The sequence below is a fragment of the Lissotriton vulgaris genome, chromosome 4_1 (assembly GCF_964263255.1).
Source record: "Lissotriton vulgaris chromosome 4_1, aLisVul1.2, whole genome shotgun sequence".
Classification (NCBI taxonomy): domain Eukaryota; kingdom Metazoa; phylum Chordata; class Amphibia; order Caudata; family Salamandridae; genus Lissotriton; species Lissotriton vulgaris.
Window position 1 is genome coordinate 435,062,762 of NC_141691.1, and position 18,379 is coordinate 435,081,140.

The 18,379-nt window shown below is 42.0% G+C and overlaps 1 protein-coding gene across 1 annotated transcript in view; it reads right to left on the reverse strand.

Annotated features, from left to right (window-relative positions):
• DIAPH2 (diaphanous related formin 2) overlaps positions 1–18,379 on the reverse strand; it is a 3,821,702-nt gene that overhangs the window by 2,500,938 nt on the left and 1,302,385 nt on the right. The window contains exons 14-15 of the mRNA XM_086964614.1: positions 16,203–16,267; positions 10,710–10,814 (exon numbers count right to left, since the gene is read on the reverse strand). Coding sequence (XP_086820740.1) covers positions 10,710–10,814; positions 16,203–16,267 — 170 coding nt within the window. The remainder of the gene's footprint in view (positions 1–10,709; positions 10,815–16,202; positions 16,268–18,379) is intronic.

Below are 18,379 nucleotides of genomic sequence, written 5' to 3' on the forward strand. Positions count from 1 at the left end.
AGTACCTCACCCGGGATTGTCAGTATTTACATAGTGTGTTATTAACGGGTGCTAATACTGCATTTGCTGTTATTTAACGGGTGCTGATACTGCATCTGCTGAGTACCTCACGCTGCAGTGTCAGTATTTACATAGTGTGATTTTAACGGGTGCTGATACTGCATCTGCTGGGTACCTCACCCGTCAGTGTCAGTATTTACATAGCGTGTTATTAATGGGTGCTAATACTGCATCTGCTAAGTACCTCACCCGGCAGTGTCAGTATTTACATAGCGTGTATTAATGGGTGCTAATACTGCATCTGCTGAGTACCTCACCCAGCAGTGTCAGTATTTACATAGCGTGTTATTAATGGGTGCTAATACTGCATCTGCTGAGTACCTCGCCCAGCAGTGTCAGTATTTACATAGTGTGTTATTAACGGGTGTTAATACTGCATCTGTTGAGTACCTCACCCGGCAGTGTCAGTATTTACATAGCATGTTATTAATGGGTGCTAATACTGCATCTGCTGAGTACCTCACCCGGCAGTGTCAGTATTTACATAGTGTGTTATTAACGGGTGTTAATACTAGATCGGCTGAGTACCTCATCCGGCAGTGTTAGTATTTACAGTATTTACATAGTGTGTTATTAACAGGTGCTAATACTGCATCTGCTGAGTATCTCACCACTTTTTGAATCGTTTTTGGCCACCACAAGTGTGGCAGGGTATACTCAGACATGAGTCCCTTGCTCACTGCACCACCAGGATTCAAGCAAGCCGGGCCGACGACGGCTGAAATGCCAGAAACCGGTCCCCGGAAGCTTGTCTCCTTTCCGGTGAAGAATTGGCTATGTAGTTGGTCTGCCCTGTTCCCATGAGGCACTGGGTCAGACTAATTTGCATATAGCCAGGTTCTGAACTGGGGTGATGCAGTGAGCTAAATAACGGTGATGGATCAAGCCCTGATCACTTGACTGGGTAAGAGTGGTCTGCTTAATTCAGACACTCTGTTCATCACCACCCCCTTTTTGAATCGAGTACCTCACCCTGCAGTGTCAGTATTTACGTAGTATGATTCTACCGGGTGCTGATACTGCATCTGCTGAGTACCTCACCTGGCAGTGTCAGTATTTACATAGTGTGTTATTAACGGGTGCTAATACTGCATCTGCTGAGTACCTCACCCGGCAGTGTCAGTATTTACATAGTGTGTTATTAACGGGTGCTAATACTGCATCTGCTGTTTTTAACAGGTGCTGATACTGCATCTGCTGAGTACCTCACTCTGCAGTGTCAGTATTTACATAGTGTGATTTTAACGGGTGCTGATACTGCATCTGCTGAGTACCTCACCCGGCAGTGTCAGTATTTACATAGTGTGTTATTAACGGGTGCTAATACTGCATCTGCTGAGGTCCTCACCCTGCAGTGTCAGTATTTACATAGTGTGTTATTAACGGTGCCAATAGTGGACCGGCTGAGTACCTCACCCTGCAGTGTCAGTATTTACATAGTGTGTTATTAACGGGTGCTAATACTGGATCGGTTGAGTAAATCACCCTCCAGTATAAATATTTACATAGTGTGTTACTAACGGGTGCTAATACTGGATCGGCTGAGTACCTCACCCTGCAGTATCAGTTTAGTGTGTTATTAACCTCACCCTGCAGTATAAGTATTTTCATAGTGTGATTTTAACGGGCGCTAATACTGTATCTGCTAAGTACCTTTGTTTAAAAAGTTTTGTATAGCGAGAACGTGACCCCGGGGGGTATCAGAGCGCTTAACAGTAATGGAAGGGTTAATGGGTGCTAATACTGCATCCGCCAGGTGCCTGACCCTGCATTATCAGCATTTATATAGAGTGTTACTAATGAGTGCTAATTCTGCATCTGCCTAGCATTTAACCCTGCAGTATCAGTATTTACATAGTGAGTTATTAGCGCACTTAATACGTAGGCACACGAAATGAAGCCCTTATTGGTCTTGTCACTGAGGAGATGGCATCATAGAAAATTATATCAAAGAAAAACAGATAATGAGGACCTACAATACCCAATCTAATAATACTATGTATTTTCCCTTTTGTGGAGGACGTTCCTAAGGTTTTCATGTGTTGAATTATTTATTTTTGGTGTCCGAGAGACATAATATTGGCGCATTGAAATACATCAATATTTATCTTAAAAATGGTAGCTTGGTCCTAAGTAATCATTTTTAAGAGAGATGTTCCTAAAATATTCAACTGTTTTGAACCTCAATCTAAAGCTCTATAGGGGAAATCAACCTTCATGTCTCCAAAGCACCCCCTAGGGTGTCGTTGCAGACATCTCCCAATATTATTTACAGACTTCAGTGGACCACTATGGTAAGGCAGGTCCACAGAATGCCATTCGGTCAGGTAGAGAACTGAAGCAGCGTTCTATAGTCATTCCTGATGATCCCCGTTCTCGAGAGAGGACGCAGTTACCATTGGTTTACAGAACTGTTCTTCACTTGAAAGCAGACAATATCCTAGGACCTCCTTATCCAATCCAAAAAGAGATCATGGCCCAAGATAAAGGCCCAGGAGGACCAACCTTATTAATGGATGATGTTCATGCTTAGGCAGGGCAGTAGATCTTTCTCATGCAGAGCCACCAAGATTCCAAGAACACCCACACTCTCACTCTACATTACTTAAGATGTGTATATAATTAATGCTTTAAAAAGGGTGCCAGGGGACTGCTTATATTTGCACAGAAAATAGCAAAGGTTGCCTTGAATATCTTTGTCAGCAATTATTATCTGCAGATGCTAATGCCAACTGCGTGCATATTTAAACACAACGCTAGCATAACAAACAATTAACATACTGCAGCTAGCATCAATTACCAGAGCGGGCATCAAAAAGACCTTTGATTTGGGGCATGAAAAAGCTTCTCGATTGTCCTTCTAGCATTTTCTGCAAAAATGAAGAACTTATCATGGGTTCATTTGTATTCGTCTTTCGCTATTATTTTCTGCTCCTATTGTTTATGCAGGTCTACAGCGGGAGTAATAAATGGGAGCAAAGCTGTTTCCGTGCATATCTTAATATATATCTATGCAAGTCTTGGATCATGAGAAGCAGGCGTGAATTTGCATTGTATTTTCGAAATAGAGTTACAAAAAAACAGCATGCCTGAGAGGCTAATTTACTTGGATACAAATGTTCTGCAAATGCCTCAAACAATCTGTAATAGCACAGTGCTGTAGGTTAAAGAAACTGTGCTGGTGGAAAATGAATTAGGTGAAAAACAAGTTTTGACGTACTTCAAATTTTTTTGTGTGAATGCACATATATATAAAATTAAAATGAGTGCGAGACACATGCCGTACATATCCGCAGAATGAAATGGCCACAGTGTTTAGCACCCTCTTTATGGAACTGGTAGTAATCTCTATTCAAGATAAACAGCTATTTGCATCAGAATCAGGATTACAAGTGGGGCGCAAATACCAACTGACTTGGCAGTGCTTCACACATAATTTTCCCTATTAACAGCTGATAAGATTTGTCTAATGAGAAAAAACTGCAATGTTCACAGTTTTGCAGTTTGCAATGGGGAAAATCATGCAGTAGTTCACGTGCCTCCCTTCCTAACAGCAGAATTTGGAATGGGGAAATTAGTATGAAAACAAGGAAGGAAAAAAACAAACCTGCAGTGCTGATATTTTGCAGACAGTATTACTTCGTGGAGTTATGGTTCCTCCTGTAATGAGAGCCTCTGTAAGGAGATTTAGCACTAACTTTGTTTAGACTGGTCCTGGTCCCATGATAGATCTCCAGGCAGAAATTCAGCAAAAGGTTTTAAAGTCCTAGTTTTTAGGGTTAGATAGGGTGAGTACACTCTGACACCAGTCAAAGAATCTAGGACCTCAGGACCAGATCCTGGGGATCAGGGCTCACTCAACAGAATCCACCAGCAGGGTCCAGCTAAAACAAGTTAAATGGACTCCTTCAGAAAAGTAGTCTTTTTGTAGCTTTTGTGTCCCTGTAGCTTAAGAGGAAGTCAGTCAACCTACCCTTGGAGACCACTTCTTTGTTTTGGGTACTAGTGGGAGCAGGATTATCCCTTAGCATTCTCCTCATAGGTCTCAACAGCAGGTGTAGTCCTTAGGTCCAGAAGTGTGCCCAGGGGTGCCACATTTATCCATGGCATTAGCCGGTGTGTGGGAAGTGACTCCCAGCTCCAGCATAATCAGTAGGCAAAAACTTCCCTTGGGTTGCCCATCTACTTGTGCAGCAGTTCCTGTGTGCTCTGTTGCAAACAATCCCACACAGTCCATCTTTACCTAAATCCAAGATGTCAGGCCTGTCTTCCCTTGTGCAGAGCTCCTGTGCTAACCCTAGAGATGTGGCTAGAGAAATGAGTAACCCCTACACTGTGGTTACTCGAAACTAGTTCTGTGGCAGCTTCTCTCCCACTGAGATGGGTGCCTGGGTGACCAGAGTGATAAAGGAGGGGCAAGCCAAGATGTTAGCTACATCTGCATGTGACAGTGTACAACTCTTTGACATTAGTTAAGTTCTTGGGGACTGGCCAGGTGGTCATCCTGTCAAAGGAACTGAACATCTCCCCCCATCAAAGCCCTTTATCTAAGGTCTGGCAGCCAGTTCACACCTCATCAAGGAGCTATTCGGATCATAGGTGACAGCTGAAAACTCATGCTAATAGGCTTCTAGAGGTTTACGCAGGAAAATGTGACATTTTAAAAATAACTTTAGTAAAATATTTAGAACAAATCCAACTTTACCAATATTTTGGATTTACAAGGCATGTTTTGAAAAGTCCATGAATTGACCTTTTTAGCTGGTTGCTGGATGAAAATGTAATTGTAATATTACCTCTCATTGCTTTCCTTTGGAACAGGAAACTGTGTTACAGTGAAACTAGCTTTTGGGGCTTGTCACTATAATTACATATTTTACATTAAACTGTACAGGTCCTAGTTTTAAATACCATGCACTCTGCCTTATTGGGCCCTAATGCCTGGTATGGGGTGACTTACTTAAAAAGAAGGTTTAGGCCTGTCAAAAATGTGTTCTTTTGACAAGTGGAATGCGCAGTTTTAAAACATCACAGATATTCCACAGTAGATAGCCTGCAGCTATGATCTGCCCTGTCACTCTAACAGTGGCACAATGTGTACTGCAGTCCACTAGTGACATTTAACTCACAGGCCCTAGGAACACTTTGTACCATATACCAGAGACTTACAGGTCCATTAAATATGCCAATTTGGTGTATACCAACTTGGCATGATTTAGGGGTCAGAGCACTTAGACAGTGCACTTGACAGAAATGTCCCAGAGTGCAGAATAACAGCAACAAAATCTAGCACAAAAGGGGTTTCTATGCAAAAAGGGACATTTTCCTAAAATTCCCCTAGGCAATAAACATCCTGTTTCCATTAATTAGTGAAGTCGATTTTGAAAGACCTGCTGCGTGTAGGTTTAATGGAATATGTCATGTGTAATGCCCATTTTACTCATGTTTCGTTCACCCAGGATTGCTCTTCATCTCCAGTGAAATGGGTTCCATTGAAGCTTTGGATTTCTTTTGGTATACCACATGCATTCATAAAATATTACATCTTCTTCAAGTGGCAACCTGATTCACTTGTTGAGATTGAATAGCTTGAACAGTTCCGGAATACATGTCTACTACTTCACTATTTATTGGAAAACACGGGTCTCTCGCCACCCCACCTTCCCCCAGCCTGTTTTATTTATTAATAGGTAACAGTTTAAACCAGAGCTGAGTCACTGCTCTAATAAGCACACCACATAGTCATAAACTGCCAAGATGACATCAGACGGCAATGCCTCCTCCAGCCGAGAACTGAAGTGTTGGGAGTAGAAAAATCATCCACTTCTGCTGCTCTATTTGAATGTAACCTGCGCACTCTGAAGGGGTGCTCCAGGTCCAGGAGAAAGCAGAGGTTCTAAGTTTATGCCCCTGGCATTGCTTTGTATGCTTATTTACTGCAGCTAAAGTGCGTGCTAAATTAAAAATAGAGAGGCTGCTGATCCTTGCTTGTTTTTAATAGGTATCCCTTCTGAGCACAGATTTCAGGGCAGCAATACTTTGGTTTTCCAGCCTACAAACACCAGCAATAGCCTAGCTTCTTTAAATTATCACTGCACTTAAAAAACATAACTGAAAAATGTTGCCATTTACAATGTCAATAGCTCCACTCAGCACCACCACAGCACCACTCAGCACCACTACAGCATCCCTCAGCACCACCACAGCATCACTCAGCACCACCACAGCACCACAACAGCATCACAACAGCATCACTCAGCACCACAACAGCATCACTCAGCACCACCACAGCATCACTCAGCACCACCACAGCATCACTCAGCACCACTACAGCATCACTCAGCACCACTACAGCATCACTCTGCGCCATCACAGCATCAATCTGTGCAACCATTCAACAACAACTGGTTCAAATATGTTCTCTCAATGTTTCAAGCTTTATTACAAATGTCACAAAAAGATGTTAATATTACACTTCTGTTCTTGGATTTTCGTCACAATAAAATACACTGAACATAATCTTCACAAAAGTTATTTACAAAAGTTTAAGCTATTGCCATTATAAATTACAATCACTTTTATTTAAGTATTAATTATTTAAAAAAATTAAAAGCCATTGTTATTTGTAATATCAATACATCTAAGTCACGTAAATACAGAACATGTTGCATTACAAATGCTATAGGTGTCACATTTGCGAAAGTTATAACTATTTGCATTGTAAATGACAAAGCTATTAATTTAGATATTTTCTAAACCAACACATAAATAAAAATATTGTCATTTACAAGACCAATAGCTCAAACTTTCATAATGCGAGACCTATTGCATTGCAAATACTTGTTTTTAAAGGGCAACATTCATCCCGAAGGACTGCGCTAGGAGAACATACAGTGGGTGTAAGGACAGGGTATTTTGTTGCAGTGTGGGATATTCTTGAGTAATGGCTAATCTACTTAGTACCTAGGAAACAGGAAGTTTTTAGCTTATTTCTGAAAGCCAGATATTCATCTGTCAATAGTAGGTCAAATGGAAGGTCATTCCACTGCACAGCAGCCACTTGAGGCTTTAGATGTGTCAGAGGTGTAATCTATTGAAGTGTAGCAACTCCAAAGCCTTGGAAGACTACATTCATGCTTAACACTACAAAATCAAACTGGTCATTAGTCCTGTTGTCCATGGGAACGTTTCGTGTGAGTTAAAGAGAGAATCTGATCAAATCATCTCCTTTGCATCCCAGTGGAAAAATATGTCATGTTGATGGGCTCTGTGACACAAAATGTTAAAAAAAAATAACAGGAATATAGCTATGAGACAGCAACTCCTGGGCATGGCGGTGGGTATGAGGATGTTCAAAACTTATTGTAGTACTAATGGATGAAGTTCTGGTTTTCAGGGATGATCTTTTATTACGTCGCACAAAACTAGAACCATGAATGGAAAATGGAACTGTCAATATTGTTGGGTAGTATCCTAGTTTTGGTCTTTAAATAATTTATTATTAAAGCTTTTACAAGACTATGACAATCATATCATCTGAAGATAAATGTGTGATTCTAAGGAAGTCTCTGGTGTTCATCAGTCATCCCTACCATGATTTGAGCATTTATATATTTCAAGCATTAACACACAAGTTCATTTAACATGCGTATGTTTCTTAAAAGACTATACTGCTGACATAAAAAAAATAGGGGTGATGTTGGTAAATTGTGCCAAAATAAACACAGTGACTCAAATATTGATGAATCCTGCCCTGCCTTCAGAACATGCAACAATACCCATCAATTAGTATGAATGGAGTGTGTATTTGAGGAGAATTCCATGTATTTGTGTTTACAATGCAGAGGAATAAATTAGTGATCTAAATGAAAAACAGATACATTTGCCTTGGTAGCCAGTAGACCATTAAAATTGAATGTAGCAGGCATAACTGTAGGCAGTTAGGTACACATTTACTAAGCCCTTGGGTTGCCCTTGCTTCACAGAAGGCAACGTAAGGGCTTAAGTGATATTTGTTAAGTGATGCAAAGCCCCCGGGTGTGACGATGCGTCGCTTTGTAAATCCAGAGTAACGCAGGGCAGCACAAATTGCTGCCTTGCGTTACTCTGCACTGTAAAGGTGTTCAGTGGGTGGAGTGTGGGCGTTCCAAGACATCCCACCATGGATTTTGGTGCGTTCACAGATTTACTATGGGTAGTAAACCTGGGAGTGCATCTAAATGCTATGCAATCCCAAAAGAGCTGGAACGAGGAAAAATATGTGTATTTCTCCTCATTATTTACTCTTTCTACGCGTGCTGCATTGTGCAGAACATGTAAAAAGCGGAATTGACTCTGAGGATTGCTCTTGTAAAGTAAGGTGTCCCTTCCTGCACATAAGCAATTCTGACGATATGCAGGCACCCTTGCCCCATGACACTAGGCTACACGTGGAGATGTGTTGCTCAATGATTAGAGCAGCAGACCCTGATGCAGAGGTCTAGCCCGGGACCAGGGTTCAATTCCCAGCCTCAGCGGGTCTTGGGCTCAAAATTCCACGGACCTGATAATTCTCGCCTATTTCAATCATGGAGTCCCACTCTGCAACTCTGGGCAATAGCTTGCTTAATCTCCACAACGGCCCCAACAACGCTAAGGATGCCTGGCCTCCACCTTGGGGGTGCCCAGGAGTGGACGCCTCAGAGGGAAAGCCAGGATGGGTTCCACAACGGTATTCGTACAAGCGCCTTGAGACCCTTGCGGGTGAGTAGTGCGCTATACAAGTATCAATTTACATTTACAGTGAGACAGCACAGAGATAGAGCAGGAATGTGCCAAATCTTAGAAAATATGGCACATTTGTGCTCTCTTCATCGTACGCAGCACAGTGCAGCAAGTTGTCTTGCTGCACTGTGTTGCGTCAAATGTTAGTAAATCTGACCTTGGTTTCCAACTGTTATTAGAAATGTGGAAAATATGATTTCAAAGAAGCCTTCAATTCTGTAATTATTTTAATTATTAAGTACTCAACATAGTGCAAACCTAAGGCTATATCACTGGCCGACAGGCTGGACAAGTTGTCTCTAGGTGATATCCAATTAACATAACATGTGCTCCAAACCACATAATGTAGTAGATTGAACCACCTTGCCACATAAGACATTTCAGATTCAAAATGGTCTGAGGCTCATTTGTGCCAGAATTGGGACTAATCAATGAAGTTCAAGTCCTGAGCTCTGCGAAGTGGCAAAAAACGAAGCCATTCTATGCGGAGTTCCAAGAGCAGCGGAGTCCAGTACGTTGCGCTGTTCGTCCTGATTTTTGGGCGCCAGGAGTTTCTCCTGTGTTGTAAAATCATTGCGAATGGCATCACGCACAGTGCCAAAGGGCGCTGCTTCTTTCTGCCACTCGAGTAGATTTTCTACTCGAGTGGCAGCTTCCTCAATGGGAGCGGCAGCTTTCTCAATGGCAGCAGTAGCGACCTGCTGTGACCACCCGTGTTCAAAAATCTCGCCAGGAGGTGTAGCGTGTGATTTCTCTCGCTTGCGTTGGCAAGCTGAACGAGTGAAAAAACTCCACTCTGTATCACTTTGGGGAGTTTTTCGGAACTCTGCACTCCAGACAAAACTCTGATAACTCCGCCGACTGAGCGGAATCCTTCGCCCACCCCTACTTTGGGTCTAAGGTATGCTGTCTACACCTCTTCCAGGGACTCATTGATTAATTGGGTTGGGATAAGCACGTGCTCTTTGCAGCACAGCTACTCCAAAAAGGAGGCCAGTGATCCTTCTGAACCTGTGATCAGGATGCAAAATAAGTTGGTAACATATTGAAGTATAATATAATGCTATTGCACTACTGTTTTTTGGCCATTCTACTGTGGTCTAACAGTCAGTTTGCATTTCTAAAAATCATTGCATTATTCATAGTGTACATTTCAGTGTTATCATGTGTCACACTCTCCATCTCAAGACTATGCAAGGATGTTGTTTCTCCGGAAACTTTCTTTGGTATAATTAAACACCGCACATTAACACAAATACAACAGAGATAATCAGCCACTGCAGAGATAATCCACCAACCATCGAGGCAAAAGTATTAATTACAATATTAAAGAGGATGAAATGCTGTCACAATAAAAAGCCTACCTGCAGCTACAATTTTTGAGCCCATGAAAACTCCAGCGACAAAAAGAGCACCAACCACACCGACACTTCGAAAGAAAATGACTAGTTATTTACATTTCAAAAGCTGGGGATAATAAAGGTGTCTGAAATGATTGGCTGCATTTCCCTTTAATAGTTTCGGGTGAAAATGCTTGCAGTTCAACATTGCGCCGAGCAGTCTCGACTTTTCACCTTCATGAAATATAGAAGCGCCCTCAGCCGAGAGGCGCGAGCCCTGGTGAGCAGCGCCGCTACCTTCATTAAGCCGTCGGTCTTGCATGCAATTTCAGGAAGCGATCACCCAAACATTTATCAAACGCCAGCCACACATGTTGGGGCTCGCGGAAAAAAAAAATCAATCACTGGAATTATTTAAAAGAAAGTTTCAAATCGCAACCAGAAAGCGTGCGCTTGGTGGCAATTTTTCCCCTCATTTTAACAAGATAATTTTCTAGCGAGAGACTCACGGTGACATGACACAAAGTCTATATCTTGTTACATTACCTGGGTTCGCAGCCTCTGGATTTCTGCTTCCAGCTCTTTGATTTTCTCCTCCCGCTTCTGAAGCTCGGCCTGCGCCTCCTGGCGAGCCGTGAACTCTTCATCAAACTGCAATGATCACAATCATAAATGCATTCATCCATCTATGCAGCACTAAGCAGTTCCAAGAAGACTTTAAACAATAGTGCCGGGGAAGTAATGGAGACATGTTTTTTACCTTGTTACACTGCATGACTGCTTTGAAAAATTGCATTGTACAAGGTCTTTCTGGTCAATAAGCATATACAACAGTGACCATCTGGAGTCATGCACCGCGGATTGTATTCGAGTAACTTTCAGATCAGCAAAACAGACTTTTCAGACTCATTTTTTTCCAGTTATAACCCTTACACCTCCTATCCACAACATCAATTTCTTTGAAATGCAAAGGCAGTTCAAGGAAGTCTGGGGCTAGCATATTTGAGCTACTTTTGCAACAAGTTGCCAAACTCTGTGCATTTAATGTCAAACACAATGCTTTATACGTAGCATAGATAAGAACAAGCAAGCTTTTAGGACAAGACTTTACTTTTTTTATTTGTAGCTAAAGAGATGTAAGCAAAGGTCAAGGTACTGGATAACGCCATCTGTTTTTATTTCAGTATATTGCATGCAATCTTACATTTCCACAATAGTACCCAAAGCCATATATAGAACAATAGGCACCATATGGTGGTCATTTAGAGTTTGTTGGATGCAAAAGGCGCCTGGTGGTCTTTCTACCCCATGTAGAGTCTTTGGTGCCCTATAAACCCCAAATAGGGCCAGTGGGACATCGGCTTTTTTACCAGTTGCCCCATGTCTGACAAACTCTAAATCCAGCCCTAAGTGTTTCTTTAGACTCACCTTCCCGACCATTACACCACACTAAGCATTGCATAAGTTATATACTTGTTTCCACTTTTATCAGTGACTATAGTTAATTTTTTTCTCTTGCTTGCTGCAGTCCTGCACAAAGATGTTATGCTCCCTGAATTGGTACAACATATGCCTGCATAGGAGTGGCTTGCTACGGCTTGTGGCAGGTCTAGGGGTTTACTTTTCTGACAAAAAGCCATTGTCATAGAACGCATTGTAAAAAAGGAAACTAACTATGGAATTGATTTATTTTGGCAATCATACATTATGCTTATGACCACAAAAATGTGGATTCAGGATTGTAGTTACCCAAAACTTGATTCTCACAACTCTATTTGGAGTAATTGGTTTAAATACCATTTACAACTGTGAAACATCTGCTAGATTGGTAATCTGTACCCAGTTGTGACGACAGACAGGAGTTTATACATGTGTTATCCCCGGAAAAGGGCAGGAGGATTGGACTCTTGAATTGTGGAAGCCATGCATTTATGGATATTTCAAAACATTTCCTAATGTCATTTCAAACTCACCGTTGGAACTAAACTGTAGTGTCAAAAATGCACAAATGAATGCTACAAACTATGGCTGAAATTGCTGCAGACGCAGCAATCATCGCAAGGGTTGTTAGAAAAAAAAAATTCTCTGCGTCAAAAAATGTTTTACAAATAGAGAAAACGGATGAAATGTGAAAATGCAGAATTCCATCAAACTTTATATTTTGGAGTGTGTGTCACCTTGGGTCTAATCCTACCAACTTCATGCCACTGAGCATAAGCATTGTCAAATAATTCTGCAGCATTTGTCTAGCTCTGCTTTCTGCAGCCAGCTTTTGTGAGATTGGCGTCACTTTTAGTTTCCCCACCGTTAGTGGTCAAAGTGCATTCTCAGGCAGCGCAAGGAAGAGAGATTAAGGATAAATGAACTGATGAAAAATGGTAGCTACATAAAAAAAAAAAAATAGGCCATGTATTGAGTTGGAGAAAGATCCCCTGCATGGTTCTGGAGAGGGTGCGCTCTTGCGCACTCTCCAAAGCAAACTCCAGTGTTTTTTACCTCAAACTCAGCACACACAACGACCATGCTTGTTCACTGGGGCCTTTCTGTGTTGTTGAATTAGATCCAGTGAGGGGCTCTGTGGTTGGAACGAAAAAAAAAAAAAAATCACCTAGTTCTCCTTCAGGAATAAACACTCATCTTCCAGGACTGTAGACAACTGGTTGCAATTGAAGTAAAGAGGTTATCGTGGCAGAGTGGTCTTTTTCCAGTTACCTGCATGGAAGAGCAACCTGCCAGCCTCAACGTATTTTCGCGAGTATTCTGCAAGTCTCCCTTAAGCAGTTTAATCACCCATTTTTGAGGTGTATGGAAGTTGCATGTGCATGCAATACAGTTGTGTATGTATTGCATGTGCATGCTTGGCTTATATGAGAAGGATGCATGTGGAGAGCAAAATAAGTGCACATGGCTACGGTCAGCATGGATTCTATTTTGTATTAGGCACATTCTGATGGTACCTAAGGTGCAATTTTGGATGGATAGCTCAGACAGCAGGAGTATATTGTAGGGGTGCCACCATAACTTCTTGGGGTATCTTTCAGTAGGTTAGACAGAGGTTTGGGTAATTAAGCGTGGGGAGAGAGGGCCCCTTTGAAACTAGAGTTCCCTTTGCCTCTCTCTCACCCATTGTTCTCTGAGATGTGCTATTCCCCACTAGGCTACAGGTAGTGCAGTGGGGCAACCTCACTTGCCTTTGTGCTCTTGTTAGGGTTGCTACAGAGGGGAGACTCCCAGCTCGCCCTTACGACTCTTCTTACACTTGTCACAAAGGCATTGCCTGACCACGCTGTATAGAATGTACAAAAGTGCACAACTGCCTCGAACTCGCCACAGAACTGAATCTCTGGAACACATAATGTGTGTCTGCAGCTCCAGTATAGAGTTGGGGCAGGCACTTCCAGGGACAAGATTTCCTGACTTGATACCTCATGCCAGTGGTGAGTTCTATGAGCGCCAGGTCAGTGGTGCAGTCAGCCAACAACCATTGGCAGGGTTATGACCAAAATCCTGGGGGAGAGTTGACTAGACTGCCAGGAAAGGTTTCCTGGAACTAATTTCAAAGAATATGACTGCAGAAGGGGCATTGGAAGTAGCCAAGAATGAAGGAGATGCTACTCAGAAGAAACCAAAGCCACGAGGTGCTCAGGCAGGTGCAGTTGCAAGGGGTGTGACTTGCATTAAGACCATGAAAGCTGGGTCTTGGGGCCTCGGTCGCGTTTCTCTGGCAGAGGCAGCATCGACAATTGTGGCTTAAGCTGTCCTGCAATTCATTCTAAAGTGAATTCCCATCAGAAGCCCGGCTCCAAGTAGCACCAAATCGCTGTGTCAACCATGACTGTCGATGCAGTCGTACTATCAGGCAAAAACTCCAAGTTCTGAGAGAAAACTAATATGTGTGAAAAGTGTCACTGCCGGGACCCGATTGGACACCTACTTGTTTGCAAGTGGGTTCAAGATTGGGCTAGAAGATCACACAGCAGGATACCCACGCGCTCTGCGACCACACATGCTCCTCTGACTGTCTTGCCTTAAATCAGGACAGCACGCTACAGTGAAGCCCTATCTCCATAGAATGAATAGTGGACAAGACCCCAGTTTTGGTTCCTATAGCAAGGTTATGCTCTGTCACCAGTGGTAAAAGGCTCTGGTTGACACCGTCTGAGCCATATCTGCACAGGGACACCAGACAACGTTCCCATATCTTGTGCCATTGTATAATCAGCTTTTCTAACTGCCGGTAAAACGTACATCTTTTAGCCAATTTCTATTGAAACATCCACAGTTTTGCCATCCTTTCTCAGCCTTTATTCAGGATGGTAGCTATTCTTTCCCACTGTAAGTTGAACTTGTATGTCAGGTTCCTGACAATAGTTCTGAGGTGAAAATAAAGCACTGAAAATCCGAGAGAAGACACAGTAGGAGCAAGCAGTACCATCTGTGTCCATTAAAGCCCTGTCTACAATGAAGGGTCATTGCGACAGACCCCATAAAATACAGCACAGGCTCTTTCCTTCACGGACTATAAATCAGTTCTTTGTCCATGGCAGATTGTGTCACTTTTGAAAAACTATTCGATATGAAAGCTATAGAAACCTAACAAAGGGAAAAGGTTTTCTGAAAATAAACTTGTGAACTGAAACTAATGATCGGAACTTGCAGCTGAGGTCAGACTATCCCAAGTTGCGTGCTACACCGCGTTACAGAGGAGCAATGCCATAGGGCGCAGTTAAGAGTGTCAGTGTTTTAACAATGGAATCACTCCTTTATGTCCGTGTCTTCAGGAAGCATCCATATTTCTCTGTTTCCCCTTCAAATCTCAGGAGAGGCAGAGAAATAGGAACATATATTTAAGGAGAGTATATTTTACTGGTCTGACCCCAGTCTTAAATATTTGGAAACAGGTATTTGCAGGTGGAAGTCTTAGCAAGCAGGGAGAGTGAAAATGCAGGCATGCCTCTCCACATTAGTGAAATGCGTTGGCAGGCATGCTCAGTGGATGTGAGAGGGCAAGGAAAGACAAGTAGCGTTTAAAGATTGCAAAGCAAACTTCGGGCTTAAGCGAGGAGCAACAGTAAAAGAGAACTCCAAATTATCCAGTTATTTAGCTTTTTTAATAAAACAAATGTTACTTGATTTTTGCATTTAATTCCCATGTTTTCTTTCTTTCTTTTTAAAAATTACAGAAATGTTCAACAAGTTTGTTCTTATTCTATGCAGATTTTTCAGGCTTCTCCAACAAGTAGCTCATGAGCTACGGGTAGCTCTTCAGATACCAGTAAGCAGCTCTCCTGTTTGCAGCCCAGCCTAGGAAATTAGAAGCTATTGCTTGGTTGAATATATGCATAACAAAATCGAAAAGTGTGTATTTAACACCAAAATGTGTGTATTCTTAGAACTCATTGGCAGATGTTTGAAGAAAAATTGATGAATTTCCAAAATATATTTACAGCTTTATTTACGGCCTCCTTGGGGAGGCTTAGTGCTAATATTATTAACTTGGTGCCAGGAGCATTGTAGCTATTGCTGTTATGTATTACTAATGTAGAAGAATTCCACATTGGCAAATAATTTGTTTCTATTACTTTTGGCAACTGTGCGGTAATCTTGCATATTGTGGCCACTAATTTAATCTAGTCCGGAGGGGTCACTATTACAGCTCTACTAATATTAGTAGCTCAGGATGATTGTCATTGAATAGAAGCAGACAGAGCAACAAATGATTAGGATTTACAAACACATATGTTAGGAATTAATATTCCAGGGAAGAAACAACAATGGACATCTCATCTGAAAAAGACAATTGTGTTTTGTTTTTTGATAATCTCATTACTAACCAATGATGTGGCACATCTGAACGGGTTAATCAATACTGGCTCCGTTACACTCCAACGGAAAACTTATTAACACTGCCAAATATTGATCAAACCATCAAGGGACTAGCTGTCTCTGCAGCAAGTAAAAATGACGTTTGATAGATGGGCCTTTCTCATGTGGTACCAACCCCATTGGAATAAATATTACATTGATTAAAGCTCTTACCTTTTTGGAAAATTCAGCTGCTTTGTGTTCACTTTCGTCTACTTTTGCTTTGTCCACACAATTATCTGAAATCATTAGAAAAAAAGACAATTACTAAACTTTTTCTTGATGCTCTACTGACACAAATTCTTTGTCAGATATATTGACACAGTGTCTTGTCAATAAAGATGGCTCTTGGAAACCTTTGTTAGAAGTATGTTCTGGAATAGGGAAAATGTCACAGATGTTAACACTGCAAGAGGAATGGTTTACTCATTTTATGAAGCACAATTTGCACTTGTAGAACAGTTCACACATTACAAGCAGCAAGAATCGCGAGTGTACTGAGATACTGGAATCTGATTAAATTAATGGACAATTGTAAAATTATATAAATGAAATTCTCAACAACCCACCATTAATGTATACATTTGTGTTTTAAAGGTGCTTTGTGTAATATCGAAGCAAAATACTAAATATCACTTTAATTTCTAAGTGGGGGGGGAAACTCTTCCTGTCCCAATTGATGTTATTTTATGCATATGTTAACAAAGTGTTCATTTTTTTCCAGAGGATGTTGTTTGTATTAGTTAACGTATTCTTGAGAAATCTCAAAAATAATATTTGGATGTAGTAATAACAATTTCTGAGATATGAAACTATGTCCACGTTTGATATGTCAGACTTTCAAACTGTGCTCCCATGAGAAAAACTCAAATTTTAAATTATAATACGTAAACTGGAAGTCTACGGTTCACTTGAGCATTATTTCAATTTTCAAGGAATACTTGGTCTAAGAGAGGAAATTTTGTAAACATCATGGTGTTGTTAAGGGGGATACATACTTTAGATAAACCCTGCTCACCCCAATTGGTAGCTTGGCATGAGCAAAAAGGCTTATCCCAAGGCAATGTGTAAAGTATTTGTACTCAAAACACACAGTACTACAGTAATAACACCACAAATGGACACCACACCAATTTAGAAAAATAAAGTATTTTTATCTAAACTCAACAAGACCAAAACAACACAAATCCAAGATACAGGTAATAAGATGTGACTTTAGGACAGTTATGACAAACATAAAGGCTGTAGAAAACAAATAGCTCCACCTATGGCTATTGCGACATTGTGACAGCAATAAATCAAAAGTACGGCGCCGACTGCGAGGTGGCGGCATCAGGTGTTGAGTCACAAGGACCCCAAAACAAACAATACCTTGGAGACGAAGTCTATGACAATGCACAGAGTCGTGTAGGTGAGGCGTCTGTGCCAAGGTCGGGCCGGCTCCCTGGCTGCTACAGGTGAGGCATCGTGTCTGTGAGGAGGCAACGTGTTATGTCCAGGACAGGGAAAAAACAGTTACGTCGGTGATGAGGCATCGGTTCTGGTGACGATGCAAAGTCAGTGGGTTCGTAGAGTCAACAGGATGAGGCGCTAATGGCGTTGGTGCAAATGCTAGCGTAAGGCATGGCTGTTAACTATAGGTGTCGAAGGGCGCCGGCACTGAGGTGCAGGCCGGGCAGTGCGTCGTTCACTTCACGAGTGGCTCCCTGGGCCTCGGTGCAGGCTGCGGCATCACAGCGGCGTCACTGATGGCCTCAGAAACAGGTTTTCTTGCTTCTTTTCTGTTTCTTCCAGCTCCCAACTGCATGCTCATCCTCCAGAGGCCCAAAACTGGAATAGGATCCTCCTGGCAGGTCAGAACTCTCAGCAATAGGGTTCAGGGGAGAGGGGGTGAAGTATTTGTGTCCCCGAGACTTCAGAACAGGAGGCTAGAATACTTCAGGTTCTTGGAGATTCTTCTTGAGGCAGGTTCACGGCAAAGCTCCATTCTTTGTCTTTCAAACAGCAACAGCACACCAACTTCACAAAGCACACAACAAAGGGAAAATACTCCTCCTCACAGCTCTCCAGCTCTTCTCCTTGGCAAAGGTTCCTCTTGAGTCCAGAAGTGATCTAAAGTTCTAGAGTTTAAGGTCTACTACTTATACTCCATTTTGTCTTTTTTATACAAACCAGTTCTGTCCTCACTGGTGCAGTATGACAACAGGGGGTGGAGATAGTATTTTGCAAGGGAGACAGGCCCTATTCAGGTGCAAGGAAATCTCTTCCCACTACTATAAATGTAGCCAAGCCCAATTCAGCTTAGCTCTGAGTCATCCAGGAAGAGCCAGGCACACCTCAACCCTCCCCCG